Here is a 20,904-nt window from a genome sequence, read left to right on the forward strand (position 1 = left end):
GAACAAGATGGCTACCATGTTGGCAGTAGAAAATGCAGTCTTATGCATTTTTAGTATTTTTCATCAAAGTTACATAAAAAATAATAAATTTTTTCGAAAATTGGAAATAAGATACATCATCTAACTCCAATGGTGAGTCTATACAGAGAAATAATGTTTTAATATAACTAAGATTACGCTGTATTTAATCGTCATCCAAAAATTGCGACTGTTATAAAACTCCTTGGTAAACAAAATTATATCGATTGTCACTAAATGAAGGTATAACTGGCCAATTCCATTTTAATTCAAATACAATTGCATCTTACAAGCATCATTATTATTCTGATTCTTAGAATGGAAGATGAAATCATCAACGGCAGAGAGTTATTGACACGAAAAGATCAAAAATATTTTTCAATTTAATAATAGCATCAAAGAAGTATGAAATAATAAAAGTTATAGTCTCAAAATAATTTTGCACCTATTTATTTCAAATTTGCATGTGATGAAGGTGAGCATAAAATTTATTTGTCGTCTTTTAAAAGATGAGACTCATTTATATCATTTTATTAATAATTGTATATAAAAATATTTCTGAGATTTGTATCATTCCTTTGTTCTAAGAAATTTATTCAATGATATTTAATATTTATGAGTAAATGACAAGTTTAAAGATTTTTTCTCAATAGGTTTCATAGTGATATAAGTGAATTGGATGAGGCAAACAAAGAATTCGATGAACGGATAATATCGATTGAGGGGTGGAAAGTTAAGCGTCAATATAAATAAGGTAATATTCAATAAGAATAATAAAATAGTAAATTAATGAGATTAAATATCTAACATAGATTATTAAACTAGTGGCGCCGCCACCTAGAATCTCATCGAAAAATCTCTACATAGAATTCTCGAATCCGCGGCCCTGATATGACCAACAAGGCGGTAGGTTGTCAGTCGAGTTTTCAAAGTAACTAACCGACCAATTGCGTCGTACACAGGCGCGAAGAAACTAAATAATCGGGCTGAAGGACAAGAAAAAAACGAAAAATCAGTCTACCAAGACAATCATCATGTTATGGTTGTTAATGTGAGCATTCATTTTTTTCTATATTGATAATTAAAGTAAATTTATCAAGTAATGGTGATGTTAATGAAGTTCAAGCTCATAATTGAGGAAAACATTCACTTGTGGTCATGTGAAAAATAAATATCATATGAAAATAGACCAGTTAAGTGAAATTTCCTGTTGACGACGTGTTTTTCTAATGTTTAGACTCTTGTTAAAGGAGATGCCGGTGCATGACACTCAAGGATTATGTAAAAATAGTGTTTAATCTGGAGCAAGTCCGGTAGGAAGAGGATCAAATCCATCAAACATACCGGACGTGTGCTCCAAAGTGTCAGTACTGACACACTAGTGTTAGAAAAAGAGCGAAGAGCAAAATCTCGAGTATAAAGAAAGAAAAAAAAGGATGGAGAATGTCATGCAGCCACCCCTTCCACCTCGACCTGCAGCCCCACTTCCACAAACTCATGATAATTTGGCTGAATCTAACGAAACTGTTACACATGTTTTAACTTTTGGTAAGATATATTATTATTTTTTAATAATTTATTTTATTATGTTTTGGATACTGCAATATATTCAATATCTAGGTTAGGTGTGTTTTCAATAATTGATCTGTCCATTAAAGTTGAACACTTGATATCAATACATTTTATTGTTCTTTTTACGATGAATTGTATATGTTCATGATATCAACCATAATGACTTTTGTGAAGAATTGTTATTATTAATATCGTTATTATCGTTATCTCATATCACAGGAGAACTTGACATCACGATTTATCGATCAAACTTCGGAAAATAATTCTCATTTTCCTATTAAATTTTTATATAAGAGTTTCACATAAAATCAATTCAGAGTTAAACTCAAATAAGTACAGAAGAAAAAAGTTCTTTAAAAAAAAAATTGATTGAGAGTTGGTAAATATTTCATCATTTTTAATAATTATCAGAAATGAATAAAAAATCAAGAAGTATTATTTGAATATGCTAAAAAAAATCTTTCAAACGAATAAAGTATATAGAATAAATTGAATTAATATCAGTTACTGATAAGAATTCAATTAAGTATTTTTTAATAAGTACTCTTTCAATTGGTATGGAAATAAATTTATCATTTAAAACTTGGATATTTCATTACAAAAATTTTTTGTACTACAAATTGTTATCTTTAAACATTCTAATATAATTAGTAAGAAAATAGAAGAGATATCCTTCTAAACTGAAAAATTTTGATAAAAAATTTTTACAGTTCAAATAATCTTTTGTATCATAAAAAAACTTTTCCTCTTACATATTTTCAAATACCAAAAAAAAAAAAATATTTACTATTTTTAGAATTACTCTAAAGATAGTGTACATTTTAGTCCATTAAAGAACAGTTGAAACATACATAATTAAAAATAACTTTGAAGAATGCTAATGATTCTGATAATTAAAGCTTGGATTATGAAGTAAATGGTAGTAAAAGAGGGTCAATATATTTAGGTAGAAGAGGTCAACGTCGAGTCTTTCGACAGTACATAAATTCTTTGTACCCAATTCAAAATGCAATCTATGATCACAATGAATTGAATACAATAACTTTAAGGATAAGAAAATTGTAAATTTTAATACTATGGAGGGTCTGGGAAATTTTTGTCGAAGGGTCTCGACGTCTCGACAGGACGCCATGAGGATTAACTTTTATTATATTAGTCCAGTCAATATAGGAGGCTTGGCTCCATTTGTCTTGAAAATTTTTGTACAAAGGGCAATTTTTAATTCTCTAATGTCAAAATATCCGTAATGACCTGTAGAAAAAATGTGCCCAAAAACGAAAGTGCGCTGATTTTTTTTTATATGATTTTTTCGCATTTTAGTGGTCCCGTGTATCTAAGCGAGACAGCACTATAGGCGGCACCACGCGCTAGAGAAGGACATAACTATCGGAATGAAAAAATCGTATTTTCGATAAAAAAAATGGAGTTTTCTTGTTCAATATTATTTTATTAATTATTTGATGAACAAAAAAACCTACAAAATCATCAATTTCTTAAAGTTGGTAATTTTTTCATTTATTTATAAAAATTTGTTTTTTTATTTATGTATAAAAAATTTCTTCATTATAGTAAATAATATATTTATTTATTATATTAATTTGATATTTTTTTTTATTTTTTGGGTCGAATATTTGCCTCAAAATAAGTAAATAAATAATGAATGAATATAATAAATAAATATATTATTTACTATAATGAAGAAATTTTTTATACATAAATAAAAAAACAAATTTTTATAAATAAATGAAAAAATTACCAACTTTAAGAAATTGATGATTTTGTAGGTTTTTTTGTTCATCAAATAATTAATAAAATAATATTGAACAAGAAAACTCCATTTTTTTTATCGAAAATACGATTTTTTCATTCCGATAGTTATGTCCTTCTCTAGCGCGTGGTGCCGCCTATAGTGCTGTCTCGCTTAGATACACGGGACCACTAAAATGCGAAAAAATCATATAAAAAAAAATCAGCGCACTTTCGTTTTTGGGCACATTTTTTCTACAGGTCATTACGGATATTTTGACATTAGAAAATTAAAAATTGCCCTTTGTACAAAAATTTTCAAGACAAATGGAGCCAAGCCTCCTATATTGACTGGACTATATGATATTTCTTACTTTGGGTTTTATTTTAGCACACTTAGTGTGAGTCACCTGGTGTAGGTATAATATTCAATGAAAGGTACTCTCCACCTATTCTGTCTTAATGCGTCATTGGAAAAGACCGTAATACCATACAACTTCAGTTTTGCAGTTTACTCCATTATATGTTATTCACTTCCATTTTCATGGAATCTGTTAAAATAGAAGTTGGAAAATCCAGGTTAATATTTTCACAGTCTGTAGTATTGAAAAGAATTTTAAAAGTAAACAGTTTAAAGGGACCTCAATAATCAAAGAATCTTGATAATATAATTTTCAAGGGCCACGAAACGACTCCATTAACCAAAGTTGTTTTCGTTAGTGTAAATATATTGTTTCTGAGATAAATCATTTCAAAATAAGTATAAAATTTATTTTTATGAGTAACGACGGAGTATTGTAAGAAAAAGAAAATTATTAAAAATAATTTTATGTCATGAAGAAACATTTATTATACAGATTTTGATACTTTGAAACTTGAAAATCTTATTCATTTATATGTCCATCATTTAATAGCTACTAATTAAATGTGATGATTATTAATTTATTCAAGCAAACAACGTAGAAAACCTGACAAATTTATTTTTGTTCATATTAAATTAAAATCGACATTCATTTCGACCTATGATTATTTGATCATTTTGAAATAATAATTTAATTAACAATAGATACTATTTACTTTCAATGGCAAAATATTTATTTTTTATAAATAATTATTTAAATAAATGTAATATTTTTAAAATTACGATTGACAAAATTTTTACGTTAAACTATTTAAAAATGAATTAACAACAAAAAATTATTAATTAAAGAAAGAAAAATTTAATTATATCAGAAAAATTTTTATTGAATTTAAAAAAAAAGATTCTTTCAATAATGAGTTTTAAATGAGTATTAATTATAAATCTTGTATCAATTAATAACTCATTATTTAGAAGAAGAGTGTACAGTTTAAAAAGTACTGAAAACTTGAAAGAAAAGAAATACGGAAAGATAAAATTTTTCAAACTACCCAGGGCATTAACAGTTTACAAGTTCGGCCCTGTTAAACCCCCCCGTCGAGTGCTTTTCAAATCAGCTGTTATTCCCCGACGTAAGTTGCCGAGGGTAAACGAAGAGAGGGGCATTTCAGTCGGTCGCTGGTGAGCATCCGTGCCACTTCGTGCTCCGCTCCCTGCAAAGAAGGAACTCGTTTAGACTTCTCACTCTTTTTGCAAATCTACAATTTCACGCGTTCCACCGTGTTTTCATCTTAATACTCTTCCATAATTGTGAAACTTTGTAACTGATTTTTAATATCAAATCCACCTGGTGAAAGTGTACTATTAATTCTTTAGAAATAAAACTCACCATATTAATATTACATAAATTGTTGGTGAAAAAGAAGTTGATAGTGATGAGTTTAAGATAAGTTACCAAACGGGTAATTGAACAATAAATCAATGTGTATCGTGAATCAGTGATTTTGGTCTGTACTCAAAGGAGACTGAAGGTCTCTTGCGTGACACCTGTCTTCCGCCAGACGTCAATCGACCTGTGAATAACACGAACATATGCCTCGACGTTGTTCTATTCTACTGGAAAGTTTAACGATAAAGAACTTGAAGTTAAGATGGCATTAGCGTGTTGATAAAAGTTGAAAGATTTTTTATTATAGTGCATTTAAATTAATAACAGAGCATAATAATATTTTTTAAAAATATTCTGTCCAAGAGCCAGGATATAAAAATACATCAGCTTCAATTTTTCAACTCACTATAAATCAGCCAAGGGGCCAGTGCAGTGCTGTGTTGAAACATCATTTGTTCATTCACAAGACACTTAAATCTTGTCAAACTTTCATTTTTATAAATAATACAAGAGAAAAAGTACTGATAGAATATACGTCTTTTTTTTCATTTTTCAAACAAGTTTGTTACGAAACGTGACTTTGGGAATCAAGTTCTTATGTGTCCAAAGGTCTCAGTGAACACAAGAAAGAATTAACCAAGTTGTGTAGTCAATACGTAAGTGTGTCAGTGGGATAACTTACAATCGGTCTTACTCCGAAGGCTATTAAAGACTAGAGCATTTATTAATTGCTATCAGAGGATACATTTTTATAATTTTTTTATCAATTATTGTCCTCCAATTGTTTTAACAAGTCGTCCAATCACGTTTTGGTTGGATTAATCTGTACTCAAGGTAAAGTACTTCCATCCACGTGTTAACACTTTCATCACGTTCCCGTTTCAAGGCACGTGGTGACCAGCCTCAGCCGTTTCTTCGAATGCTCATGCGCGATCACGGATGTAGCTACAGTAAACACCTTATTCGCTACTGATATTTTGCGTATTGCTGACATTGTGTCAAGACCAAGAAGACATTGTCACCTTTTAAGAAGACCAAAGATATCAACATTCATATCAAGGCAGCCAAAATATTGTGTAAATTAATACTAATTATCTTGCTTAATCTTCAATTTAACGGCAATTTTCAACAATTGCCTGACTGTCATTTACTGCTGCGTCGCAGATTTATATCAAGGATAGACGTCTGGCCACGTGTAAAGTGGAAAGAATGAAAATGTCAAGGTCTTAGCATTGAATTCTTTTAAATCAGTGAAAAATTATTTAGTGTGAAATACCGATTTGTCTTGGAATTTTGAAAAAAAGAAGGAGTCGAAATAATTATATAGTAAAAATGAAGAATCCAGAGCATGAAAGTGGATACTTTGAAGACGGGAGTGATGTGGAGATCATCTATGAAGAAACAACCATTGGTGATGATGATAATAGAAAATGTGGATCTGGTTCTTATGGATTATCGAAAGCAATACGACAGCTTGACGTTACCGATTCACCTTTATCACCAGAAGTTCCAACTTCAGTAGAGGAATTTGAAATTGCTGTTAGGGAGAGTGAAGGTAGATATGTATTTCAATATTCATTTTATTTTTATTGCAATTTTTTGTATCCAATATATTGATATTTTTGATTTTATTTTTTTATCTGTCAATGAAGTTATTATTCTGTATTTGAAGATTTATTTTTATAGGATAAACTTATTATTTATGGGCATAGAAAAAAACATTGTATCGCGTAATGATTGAATGAAGTATTTTGAACGAATTAGGCGAATTTGATCAGTTCAAAATACTCTTGCTTTAAACATTAGTAATGATGATTAAACAATTCTAATAAATATTGGTTGTAAACAGTAAATATTGATTATTCTAAGAAGCTGTTTAATTACTTTTTTATTAATTTGTTCTTTGAACAATTATTTGCTAGAGTATGTGAAATTGAGCAAATATTGCATCAGCTAATTCTGGTATTGATGAGCAAATTATTTTATCATAGGTTTTGCATGAGTATAAATATTATTTATTTTTAAAAATTACTTTGATCTTTTTATTCATAGTCTAATTTAAACACTATTTGTTTGAAGCCGCTTATATTTCTAACTTAATTTGTTGATAAACGGACAATAGATGATTGTATAATTGCCCACATCTATGATTCAAAATAAAAAAAAAATTTTATGTAAACTTTTTTTTATTTATGAGTTATCTAATACGATAGTAAATTAATAGATTCTTTAAATAACAATTGCTTTGACGTAAAAAGTCTTATGTTAGTTTTTAAATATTGAATTTCATCAAAGGTGTCAATATTAATGATGAATGTTTTGAATGATATTACGTCAATGTCACTTTTTTTTTTCTAGAAATTAATATCCATATTGACATCAAGTGTGTTTAAAGTGATGTAGGATTTATTATTAATGATGCACATCAATTTGTTCTTTAACTAATTTGTGATATCAGGTATAACGCAAGGTCTTTCCGTCCTCTCAAATAATCTTACCGTACTTTCACCTGTGAAAGGAATCGTTTCTAGATATTTTTAGATACTGTAATACCTAAGTTTCATTTATTCATAGACAATCCTTGACTGTTACCAAATACTCTGAGTCTAGAAAAGTAACACAAGGTTTCTCTGATCCATTTTCTTTGTATTTTAATTAGAGGAAAATTTATTTTTCATCGCAATGTATTTTTTATTAAAATATTTCCAATAAAATAATAGATAAAAATTAATTCATTACAATCTCGTATTTTTTCTGCTACTCTGAAAACAATGAATTTGAATGTTATTTTTGAATATTACATTGATTCTTCATTTAACGTTATTTGATAGAAAAAATTATTTTTTTTATGACAATAAAATATTTTTTTAATAACAAATAAAAATTCTATGACATCAATGTAAATTTTACATTAAAATAATCATGAAAAATTTAAAATATATTTTTATTTTCAAAAAACAATAGGTCATTAAACGAAAATAAATTTGTGTTTGCTCGGAGAAGACTTTGATAAAAATATTTTTATTATTTTAAATAAGTCAATGTTTCTGAATTTTGAAACAATATTGAAAATACTTATTATTAGCATGAACTTTATTTTCACAACAAAACGATTTATTTAAATAAAAAAAAAAAGACTTTTCTTAATCTAATTCAAGAAATATTTAATAATAATAAAAATTAATAATAATTTTAATAAACTGTAATGAAATAAATTTTACTAATTAACACCATACAAAGTCGTAATCATTTTTGGAAATTAAAGCATATAATAATTAGTTAGTTTATTTAATTAATTACACAATGCTATTATATAATAATAATTCCAAAAAAATATTCTCCATTGCTGCTGCTCTACAGAATTACATCATCACGAACATTGTTGTCATATTTACTACCTATATCACTGAGAAGTTATTGTTTCAATCGATAGATGAAAGTAGTTTATCGATTATTAGACAAAGTCATTAATAACAAGATAATATTTGTGTAGTATTTGTTAGAAATAAACATCTTCTATATTGGACAAACATTAAAGCAAGATCACGGTGGAGTAAAAATTAATCATTTGGTCGATTATGAATAATAAAAAGAACATAGTGGTGCTCCAGGAAAAATAAAATAGTAAAGAATTAGACCTTTTACCCTGATGCTAACTCCCTAGTTTTATACCTAGTAAATAGAGCACGAGGTGAATCAATAGGTTGGTTGTGAGAGCAGAAGCACGTGGGGAGATCAGGTCTTATACTGATCGACCCAGTAGCACTAAATTATCCGTATTACAATTTCCTATCTCGTGATTTTGTTTTTTCCCCTTGTGTATAGGGGGTGACACTCCTGCTGGTTTCCTGACCTAAACTCAGTGTACACACATAATACCCATACATTTTTTACTACTCCAAAACTCAAGAATAAAGTTAATATGAATATTATTCCTAGTATATTGAATTGATAACAATCTGTTTGAATATATTTAACTCATGTTGACCTAATAAAATATTGAGAAAAAAAAAATGATGTAGAGGATTTAAAAATAAGTGAACAAATTTCTGATGAAAAATGAATTTATATGATAATAAATTATACAGTATAAAGAAGGCTTTGAAAATATATAAAGAAACATGTGACAAATGTGGTGCAAGTGTATATCGCAATAATATTCACTTATAACACACAACATCGTGTATAAAAAAAACTATGGCTGCTCGTACAAAACATGCCACGTGATCCAGAGAGTTCAACTGAGGAAGAACACATACGATCTAATACAACAATACATTAACTCGCATGTGTCAGCCTTGACATTTCTATGGACAAAACAGACGAGAATATTCGCTGATGATTCGCACGAAATTTTAATCTTTATTTAAAATCATTATGGCAAATAATTATTGTTTCAAAAATTATTATATTGAAGCAATGCCAAATGATTGTGTCCTTGATGTTGAAAATGATTGCAGGAGAAAACATTTAACAAACTTGAAAAAATTTTCTTTCAATATTTCAATAATCTTCCTTGTTTTATTACTTGTAATTTATGCTGTAAAATGATGGAACAAAAGATGGAAAAAATGCTGGTACCCGCTTATTAGGGTATGCAAAAAATCTATAGTTTTTCCATTATTTTCTATATGATGCACTTATAACACCCATAGTCTATATACTTTTATCTTTTATCCATGCAATTTATACTCTTAAATGATGCATTTCTGCTTCTGCAATCGCAAATGAATCTAGAGTACATAGTAGACTTTGACTCTTATACATTTATCTCGCTTAAATTTAATTTTCTTATCACTAGAAAAACATTTGTTAAATCGTCAATTAATTCTTTATTGATTTACTTGGACTAATTAGCTGACAAAATTAATTTTGAAAAACTATCAATCAAGAAGTCATTAGTAGCTTTAACTTTGTAATTTATATTATATAGTGAATAATTAATTACAGGTTTCAAATAATGTTATTAGTACCAATTAAATATCTTTTGAAAAAAAATTACTTGTTAAATATTCTCCACTTGCAAAAATATTTACTCTAAAAAAAATATTTACTTTAAAAAATTTTGTTATCAATATTTTTTTAATCACATTACAAAATTTTAATCAATAATTTATTTCAAAATAATATTCATAAATAATTGAAATACATTGATAGATGTCCTGAACAACCTTGTTGATGTTTATAGATAATTCTAGTTATTCGATAGATAATAATTAAACAACTCGATAAATTTCCAGGTCTTCTATTCTAAATATTCTCAAGGTTCATTTGTTATCTGTGAATATGATAAAAAAAAATGTTTAAATTCATAAATAATAAGTATTTTTAAAATAAAAATATAATATGTATATTCTATTGAAATTGTCAAGACAAATACGTTGAGATTTGTACATATTTCAAATAGTATGAGGAGGTTACAATAGTGAACTTCTGATCCATGAAACTTAATTTATTACGAGCATATAATGTAGTATATCGTGAGTGAGCGATTAGACTCAAGTGTGTTCTACAAGGAAACAAACGATAAGACAGTATACATTTGCAAAAAGTCCTGAAGTAAACAGTACAGCAGGTCGTCTGATAATGAATAAAAACGATATAATTTAAATATTTTTTTTCTCCAATTTATATAATTTTTTTTTAGACTTATCTAGTTTAAACCATCTGCCAGTGAACAAAAACAATTGTTTCTATTTTTAGATCAATCCATTTATAGCTAGCTTTTTTATTTAAAAAACAAACAAAAAAACCTTTATACATATTTAAATTGTCTTGATAATTCATTAAAATACCATTTTTTTAAAGTCATTATAATTATTAATATTTTTTTTTATTATGATGAATAATTAATTGATAATAGCAAACTTAAATTCTCTGAATGATGATTTTCTTTAAATAATTAAACATCAAATAATTAATTCATGGTCATTTGATTGATAAAAAATTTTTGAATATTTCAAGTATTTATTTTTAACTGCCAACAGTCAGTTTATTATTATTGTTAAAAAATGAAGTAGAGTCGTTATTACAAAATAATTATTTAAAAATGGTGAAATAAGAGGTCAAATGAAGTATTGATTTGATTAGTTATTATTAAATACATAAGTATGTCTATAAATGACATTTAATTTGTCGTATAATAAATGTTGTATGACAAAGAAAGTGAGAACAATTGTAAGATTATAAAGTTCGAGGAAGAATTAACAGTTCTGAAGTATTTAATGATCGTTAAATCGCACTTTCTACCTTTATCTTTGCCTATACTCCTACTCAACGGCATTGCCATTATATACATATAGCTACTAGTGCTATGCAGAAATACCAGGGAATACCTTGAACTTCGACGTCAAATGTAGACTTGTCAAGTTTCTTCGTCAACAGTTGGACTTATCATTTAGCTTTAAAAGTTATTTTTAAATTCCTCCAAGTATGGAGTCAACTTATAGCCACATTTATCTCTGTCTTTTGTTTTATCTTTCTCTGCTGATGATTTAAAATAAAATTTTTTTTCAAATCATATGGCAACAAAATTTTCATACTTACTCCAATAATAATGATGTTATTTTTATTATTTAAATATTATTAATTTAGTTGTTAAAGTGATTGTAATGATTATATGCACGAGTCCTCATTGCTCGTTCTCAAAGCGATCTCACAAGGATTTCAAGTGAAATCTGCGGTTAAATTAAGGCACAAGCTTATAAATCGAGAAAGGTGAAGGAGGAGAGAAGAAAAAGGAAAGAGCCTTTTAGTATTATAGGCAATGAAAACGTTACTTATTACGGTATCTTGCAATAAACTGTTTGGAAACTCTTATGAGAAAGTCAATAAAGTTTTTCAGAATAAAATATTTACTAAAATAATCAAAACTTTATAAAAGCTTTTTAAAGCTCTATAAATGTATTAATAAATCAACTGATTGAGAATGAATTTATGAAAATATTCCCAGTAAAACTTATTTCATAACTCAATTTATTTATTGACTATTAAATTATTTAATTAAATTGTTGAGTTATCCAATTGTTAAAGTGGTTAATTATTTGGAGCTATATTACGTTGTTGACGACCTTTAAAGGTCCTAATTCATAATTTGTGAATGTATATGTATATGAAATCGAGTTGCAGAGACGATAATACCATGGATAGTGGTTTGAGTGAGTCAGGTAACCAAAAGAAAGTCGGTCCCGTTACGAAATAGCGAGTGAATGCCGGCTATCTGGGTCGTACAAAAGCGGAACTTCCGTGACGGGGCTAAGAGGGGAACATCAGAATCAGGGGAGTCCCGCTTATATACTGTTGGTGATGCTTGGTGCCGGCCTCGTATCAAAAAACTTTACGAAAGAAATTTCGAAATGAGCCCACGCCTTCTTCACTCATCCATAAAATATCAAAAAAAAAGAAACTCGAGTATTTTTAAACAATGTAAAGAAGATTTTTTTTTTCAACTACTGCAGCTGTTATTTCTGTCGAAATTCTGTGTGATAATTACTAAGAAGTCTTTAAATGCAACAGCAATCATTGCAATGTTGACAATTGACAAAGAAGAAAAACATTTTGGAAAATAAAAGTTACTTGTAAATATTTTTGTTTACAAAATGTATTAATTATTTACTAATTTTGTGGATTAAAATGTTTATCATGGTTTGAATTATTAGATGAAATAATCTCTCTTGATAATTATTGACAACGAAAATGAATGATTTGAAAGTTAGTTCCAAACGTCACCAGTGAATTAAAATAAAAGTGAAATTTCATTAGAAAAAACTGCTTCTAGAAATTTTATCTTAATTGAAATAATAAATAACATTAATAATTGTTAACCATTTATAACATTTTCTTCATTAAATTGTTAATTTTTCAGAGATTTTAATAAAGGAAAGCTATTATCACGATTACTCATAACTTGAAAATGATTAGAATAACTGAAAATATTTCAGATAAATCAAATATAAGGTTAATTAATGAAAACGTGTAAAATTTTGATTATACATTATTTGAAAAATTCATCAGCCAAAATAACTGTTAATATTGAAGTATTTTTCATGCTCCAATTCAGAAATGAATTATTAATTTCAGAGTTATATTACTGTTCAAATGAAAATTAATCATCAATGAGTTACTTACTAAATAAAAGATACAAGGACCTTTTCAGTCATAAATCAAATAAAGTACTAGAGGTAAATTTTCAAAGTGCCAATTGTTATTGGAATTAGACTGCTAATCCGGAAACAATCAAAGGAAAAGTTATTCAAACAAGTACTGAAAGAAAGGAAAGAAATAAAAATGGATTTGTTACCTTTCTTCGAAAGTAACTTGGCTGTTAAGACCCTTAATAAAATAATCCAAACTTATTCTATTTAACAAGCAAATAAACCTCAATTCTAGGACAATTACGAGACTGTCTGAGCTTTTAGAATATCTTTCAGTTCCTTCCTAGATCGTTTCAATGAAGTATGTGACGCCCATGAAGCCTAACAAATTGTGGGAGACAAATAAGTCTTTGAATTTGGGTCATATATAAAACCCAAGTATGCAGGCATTTCATCATTGTCTTTATCTAATACCAACTCAGGCTCCTATTCTATTTAACTGTCATTGTAATAGTACACGAAACGACTGGGATTGCCAAATGTAGACCTGCACTTTATGATACCCCAGACCGTTCCAACTTAAGGGTATTATTACTCCAAAAAGTATTTGAATACATCTAAGAAACAATTGCAGATAAACGGTCGGTGCAGTATTTACTAGGTGCTCGACGATCATGGTCGCGCCGTTCCACCACCTTGACACGGATACCACAGACAGAGAGAAAAAGAGAGACCAGGGTCTAACACGGAACACCGGAGGGAATTGAACAAGGCTCATTTTCGTTGAGTCAGCTTCCCCTCTGCAGCAGTTGTTAGGGCTTGTTGTGTTCGATTCAATAATATGTTTATCTTGCTTACATCAACTCTAACTTCAGGTCTTTTAGATATTTGACCATCTCTGTCCCTTTTAGAATAATTCATGGCTCCTTTGTGTCGTGAACTTGCGACAAAGATCGTTTGGCTTTCTCACAAAAGATTATTCTATTAATTTTTCATCTCTTTGTCAGATTTTTCATATTGAACCTGAAAGAAAAGATATTTTCTCTTTCTTTAGCCGTCTAACTTTCTGCAAAGTGATTTTGGAATAATTTTCTTTAGAATTTTCCATTCACTTTGATTTATTTTTACTCTTTTTCACTTGTGTTCTGGTTGTAATAAACACGTGGCCTAAAAAATATTTAAAACAATTAGAGCATTGGATTTAAATGGTTATTCAGGTTGCAATACATCCAAGTATTTCAACTTAAATACGTGAATAAATATAAATCAGAAAAAAACAAAATGGTAATTTTCATATATCGTTGTATTTATTTAGTAATGGCATATTTTTTTATGTATTTTATGAATTATTATTGTTGAGTAAAATTTAATCATTTCTTTGAATTGTTTGTTGAAAGAATTCTTACAAAAAAATTTTTAACACTCAATTCTCAATGTTGACATAATGGAAGACTGCAGCATGCGATAAAAAAAAAATATTCGTAATAATTAGAGCATTGCATTCAAATCACTATATTTTTCAGAAAGTTATTTTTACTGAAGTAATTATACAATTGTAAAATGGAAATATTTTTTTTCTACTAACTAGTATGAGTAAACTATATTTTTTCTATTCAAATACACAGTCTTTAATCAGCTTATTTTTTCTAATATTAGTATTATTGAACATCAAGTTGATATAATCAAATGAACAGGTAATGAAAAAAATTGTTTTGAGAAGATAAAAAAAAAAAATAGTAAAAAGAAATAAATATTTTATTACCAAGTAGTGAATCAATTTATCTTCTGACAAATATATTTTAATCAAGATAAATTAATTTTTATTTTAAAAATATATTCAATTATATAGAATTAATTGTTTCTTAATTGTTTTATTGATAAGACAAAAAAAAACAAAAAAACAACTTTTTAACCTGAAAAAATATTATTCAAAACGAGAGAATAATTATTTTTCTTTTATTGTAATAAGTTCCTTTAAAGCATTAAGGTGTGTTAATTACCCAAAAATGACTTGAAACTTAAAAAAGATAGAGTTAATTGCAAAGAAACAATGAGTGTTACAACTTCTTGCTCATTTATCTCGACCTAGTTCTTGTAACATTAGAGATTCCTTGAATGTAGGCTATCGAATACTCCAAAAGAATGTGAGTTTAATGATAAGAAAGGGCCTTTACATGAATTCATTATAATTAAATATCATATAAAAATATGTTACATTAAATTTTTATACCATGAATAAGATCTTTCGAAATATGAATAAATATCAAATAAATTATACGAGTATATTTTGACAATTGCAGAAATATGTTACCTACACGAGACATACTATTTACATGAAACAAAACACTTGTATATATGCATTTATTAAATTACTTAATTAGTTGAAAAGATTACAAAGAATGATGGAAACTTGTTTAATGATTTCACTTTATGAATTTAAAATAATTTTAATTTTTGACTTAATACATTTTTAAATATTGATCGTCTTCAAGGTTTAAGTCTGAATGTTTTTTCTTTTTATGTTTCAGTCAATTTAGCAGACGGTGGGGGCCAGAGGGTCGATATGACGCACTTTGACTTACTCAAAGTCCTCGGAACAGGAGGTAAAATAATTCTAAACAATTAATGCATTTTGGATATTTTTTATCAATTTAGTCATCATTATATTTATAATATTATTTCTTTGTTATATCTTTTAGCATATGGAAAAGTCTTCCTGGTACGTAAGAGAACTGGTGCAGATGCTGGTCGTTTGTACGCAATGAAAGTCCTGAAAAAAGCATCAATTGTTCAAAAGAAGAAAACTACTGAACACACTAAAACAGAAAGACAAGTATTAGAAGCTGTCAGAGATAGTCCGTTTTTAGTAACTCTTCATTATGCATTTCAAACAGATGCCAAGCTTCACTTGATATTAGGTAAATATATTATTGAACTTGAAACATTTTTTTACTAAATATCGATTACTTAATACTCTAAGTATTGAGTTGCCAATACAAAGTCTATTCAAAACAAGATAATCAATAAATCCTTCCTAAATGTCTCCAATACAATTGAATAATGTATTTTTTCAGATTATGTAAGCGGTGGAGAACTGTTTACTCATTTGTATCAACGTGAACATTTTAATGAAGATGAAGTGCGAATATATATCGGAGAAATTATTTTAGCACTCGAACATCTCCACAAGGTTAGTAATAAATAGAAATATTATAAAAATGTGGTATGAGTTATGAATGATAATTTCAATTTCTACTTTTTTCATAATGATCTTTAATTTCAAAAATTTACACAGAAATTGCATGTTATTATTTGTCCTTCATATGCTTTTAATTAGCATGAAATATTATGATATAATTTCATTATTTTAAATGACTATGATTAAAAATTTAACGAGAAATTTTATTTATTTGTAGCTGGGGATCATTTACCGAGATATAAAATTAGAGAATATTCTTTTGGATCGAGAAGGGCACATTGTACTTACTGACTTTGGACTCAGTAAGGAATTTTTACCACATGAGAGAGACAACAATGCTCGTGCCTATTCCTTTTGCGGGACCATCGAGTACATGGCACCGGAAGTTGTGCGAGGTGGTTCAGCTGGTCACGATATTGTAAGTATTACAGTCATTACAGTTGTTACCACACTCAGCTATTGCTAAATCAAACGTCAAATTAAATCTAATCAACGCTTACATCATGCTATAATTTTTCTAAAAAAAATTAATAAAAGTATTCTGGAAAAATGCATTGAAAATTATTTTTTTTTAGGCTGTTGACTGGTGGAGCGTTGGCGTATTAACCTACGAATTGCTGACTGGAGCATCACCTTTTACGGTTGAAGGTGAGAAAAACACACAACAAGAAATATCTCGGAGAATATTGAAGACAGAGCCACCAATTCCAAATCATCTTAGTTCTTCAGTTCGTAGTTTTATTTCCAAACTACTGATCAAAGACCCACGTCAACGGCTTGGTGGTGGACCCCGTGATGCTAAGGAACTTAAAGAGCATCATTTCTTTAAGAAAGCTTATCCAGCATTCAGTTGGGAAGCATTAGAAAAAAGACAAGTTCCACCACCTTTTGTGCCTAGAATTGCTCATGAATTAGATACCAGCAATTTTTCAGATGAATTCACTAAAATGGTTGCTGCTGACAGTCCAGCTGTTGTCCCTCCTAATTATGACAAAATTTTCCGAGGTTACTCATATGTAGCACCAAGCGTTCTTTTTGGAGACAATTTAATAAGTGAAGAAATCTTTAAAGAAGCTACCACACCCACACAAGAGCCAAATCGTCCATCTACTTGTGATGTTTTAGCTTCAAGGTTTGAGGAATCTTCGTTCTTCCAAGTTTACGAATTAGATACACGAGAAGAGGCTTTAGGTGATGGAAGCTTTTCAGTATGTCGTCGATGTCGACATCGACAAACTCAACAAGAATATGCTGTAAAAATTGTAAGCAGAAGAGTTGATTGCAGTCGTGAAACAAATCTTCTTCGTGCTTGCCAGGGTCATCCAAATATTGTTAAATTGATTGATGTCTATCAAGATCGAGCACACACATATATTGTGATGGAATTGTTATCGGGAGGTGAATTGTTAAAATCAGCACGTAATTACACCGAAGATGAAGCTAGAAAAATCATGAGACAATTGGCTTCAGCAGTACAATTTATGCATATGCGTGGAGTTGTACATCGAGATTTAAAGCCAGAAAATTTAGTATATGCCAATGCCAGTGAGAATTCGCCAGTCAAAATCGTTGATTTTGGATTTGCAAGACTGAAAAGAGCATGTGAGCCTCTTCATACTCCATGTTTTACGCTTCCTTATGCAGCTCCAGAAATTTTAGCTCGTCAGGGCTATGATGAAAGCTGTGATTTGTGGAGTCTAGGTGCGATTTTGTATTCTCTATTATCAGGTAAACCGCCATTTAGAATAGGATCTCCAGATTTAGCAACAAGAATAAGAGCTGGAGAAATAAATTTTGATAATGAAGAATGGAGTCATATAAGTCCTGATGGATTATCTGTTGCTAGAGGATTATTAAATACTGATCCAGATAATAGGCTTAATGCGAATGATCTTGTGCATCATTTTTGGCTGACTGGTACATCTGTAGTTGTTGAAAATATTAAAGTTGCATCAACCTCGGGACCAAGTGAAAAGCCCAGTACTTTTAGATTGAAAGAAGTAGATGGTGCTAAACTTGCTCAACGTCGTAAACTTCACAAACGATCTACATCAAGTTCAGTATCATCGTCAGCATCTACAACATCATCAAGTCCATCGTCAATGCAACTGTTAAGACCTCCAAGTGCTACAACTAGCATAATCACATCAGCATCTCCAGCTCAACCAAATGCTTTTGATTTTAGTGAAGATCGTGTTCATGAATATTTAAGTTCTCTATCATCATCTTCTGATTCAAGCTCTCCACGTATTATTGCTGAAGTGTATCGAAGTAGAAGCCGAATAAGCGACTCATTAGAACCACCAAAATCTAAACGACGAAAGAGGGGGATGGATACTGAAGTAGAAGAACACAGTAGTGAAGGAAGTAATGGGCCTATTACAAGGTCGCGGAAAAGAAAACTCGAACAAGCTAGCGGTTCTGACACTTCCTTTGAGTCTTCAGACTCACGAGAAAAACACGAGTTCAATGTTCATCGAAAACATAAGACAGGAAAACGACCTGCACGTCATTAAGCCATGAGCAATGAATAGTTCCTATGTAATTATTAATTGAATAATTAGCTCATCAATTCATTCAATTTTCTTTTGCTTTGCATTTTTGCTCTTATTGGTTTTATAGTCCTTATGGTTTTATACCTATCATGACTTGAAAATCATCATTCCTAAATGATATGATACAGTAAAAGTATATGAATAATGAAAATAAACATGAATCATGAATATTTGCTACTGTGTTGCGATTAAAATAGTAGTAATAATGGTTTAATAATGTTGATCGAACTGAATTTATAGATTAATGAGAAAGTTTATATTTCAATTAGAGAAAGTAAATTTTACAATTTTTGCAATCAATTTATATGTTAACTGAAAATAATTGTTAATTAATTATTCTCGAAATCAATGACAATTTTGTATATTTTAAATTTTGTTAATGTGTTATTTATGGTAGAGTTTGGCGAAATTAACTTTATAGTTGAAAAATTTTGTTGCTTTTGTGCAATTTAGTGAAGTTTAAATAATAATTGCAACCATTTGTGATCATGAAAGAAAGCCTTGATAAGATTATGTAAATAAATCATTGGAATTGGCCTTTTCTTATGCAACTTGAATATTTTATTTAGAAGCTAAAAGTATCATTGATAATGAATTAATGAATGATTAATAAACATGAAATAAATAGCATATTTTTTTGAATGATAAAGTTTGACACGAAAAATAAATTTTTTGAAATGACCAAAAATATATAAAACAAATGCCTTTGAAAGTGATCATTAACTGTTTTACCTGATGTATGGTAATTATTGTGAAAGAAAAGATAAATAAAAGAAATAAGAAATTCTATTAAGTGGTAAAGACTGAAAAGGTTGTTTATGCCAGCTCAGGGAACAGAAATGTTTACGAAAAGAAGTCTTAAGAATTTATTGTCGACATGAAAGAAAAAGTAAATAATCGAGTATAAGAATAAATAAGGAAAATTATAATTGTAAAGTAAATATAAAATAAAAGTAATTTAAATAGAAAAGGAAAAAATGAACAGCGCAAGGAAAGTTGAACGCACATCTCTACCAAAGACGACTGAAGTAACACTGCGTTGTAAGACCAAAAACCCATAAATAATAATTGTAATATTAAAAAAAAAATTTAATGTAATGATTACTGTATCTTGATTGTCATTTGATTAATTGAAATTGAAAGATAACTAGTGTATATAATTTATGCATAACTAGGAGAGAAATATATATTGAAAAATGTTATAAAAAAGGAGGAAATCATATATATATATATATATATATATGAATATATATTTAATATTAGACTTATGAGGAATATTCTTTAACTGAAAGATATATATTTTTTGTCTAGAATCATAAAAGTCATTAATCTATTTAATTATTATCTTTAAGACAATAGTAATAATTTTGGTTTTCTTTTCTTTTTCGTGATTGAATTATTACAATTTACAATAAACATTATGATAACAAATAACATTGATAATCATGTTCTTATTCGATGGAATCTTGCAAATTTATTCATACTAATATTTAATTAGTTAAGTCTAAACAAATTATGATAACCTTTTCTCTTATACAAAATCTGTCTACCTTCGTTACATTTCATGGTTGTTAAATAAATCATATTACAATGTTTAAATAAATTTATGTTTGATTCTTTTATAATGTAATTCAAACAATTGTTTGTAATAATGTTTTGCATATTACATACTCTTAATAAAAATTGTTTAGTCTAATAATCTACTGTTTTATAATTAATTTCCCACCATTCATTAGTATATATAGATAGAAAATTAACATAATTATTAATTTTTTTTTAGTATAAATACACATTTTCTGATCAATAACAATTATTTTTCTTCACACTTAGTTTGAAAATTAAATTTTAAAAACAGCTCTAAGTTCCCTCTGCTGGTTGAAAATGTAATTGAAACATTTATATCGTGTCGATATAATAGTTATCTGCTTGATCTACATGTAACAAACTAACAACGGACACAATAACAATGGCGT

At 28.5% G+C, this 20,904-nt stretch overlaps 1 protein-coding gene across 3 annotated transcripts; it reads left to right on the top strand.

Moving 5' to 3' along the window:
* Nucleotides 1–671: 671 nt before the first annotated feature.
* On the top strand, nucleotides 672–20,422 carry LOC118072547 (ribosomal protein S6 kinase alpha-5-like). Of its 3 annotated transcripts, none has more exons than XM_035092506.1 (8): nucleotides 672–772; nucleotides 844–1,069; nucleotides 1,256–1,566; nucleotides 15,706–15,780; nucleotides 15,877–16,095; nucleotides 16,252–16,367; nucleotides 16,594–16,794; nucleotides 16,952–20,422. In XM_035092506.1, the coding sequence occupies exons 3-8, from the start codon at nucleotides 1,455–1,457 to the stop codon at nucleotides 18,890–18,892; spliced, it is 2,664 nt and encodes an 887-aa protein (XP_034948397.1). In that variant the 5' UTR covers nucleotides 672–772; nucleotides 844–1,069; nucleotides 1,256–1,454; the 3' UTR covers nucleotides 18,893–20,422. The 3 variants fall into 3 exon arrangements, with proteins under 3 accessions (XP_034948397.1, XP_034948396.1, XP_034948395.1); XM_035092505.1 differs by having other exon boundaries at nucleotides 1,269–1,566; XM_035092504.1 differs by lacking the exons at nucleotides 672–772; nucleotides 844–1,069; nucleotides 1,256–1,566 and adding an exon at nucleotides 4,850–6,639 and having other exon boundaries at nucleotides 16,952–20,420.
* Nucleotides 20,423–20,904: the final 482 nt, after the last annotated feature.

This window comes from Chelonus insularis, unplaced genomic scaffold (genome assembly GCF_013357705.1).
Source record: "Chelonus insularis isolate UGA/USDA-ARS -01 unplaced genomic scaffold, ASM1335770v1 contig_94_pilon, whole genome shotgun sequence".
In the NCBI taxonomy this organism is placed as follows: domain Eukaryota; kingdom Metazoa; phylum Arthropoda; class Insecta; order Hymenoptera; family Braconidae; genus Chelonus; species Chelonus insularis.

What these genes read in the sequence shown, in the direction of transcription:
- LOC118072547 (XM_035092504.1), top strand. Translation starts at nt 6,417, where the DNA reads ATGAAGAATCCAGAGCATGAAAGTGGATACTTTGAAGACGGGAGTGAT. An exon ending in CAAGCTTCACTTGATATTAG is followed by an intron (nt 16,096 to 16,251) that starts GTAAATATATTA and finishes GTATTTTTTCAG; the next exon opens with ATTATGTAAGCGGTGGAGAA. An exon ending in CACTCGAACATCTCCACAAG is followed by an intron (nt 16,368 to 16,593) that starts GTTAGTAATAAA and finishes ATTTATTTGTAG; the next exon opens with CTGGGGATCATTTACCGAGA.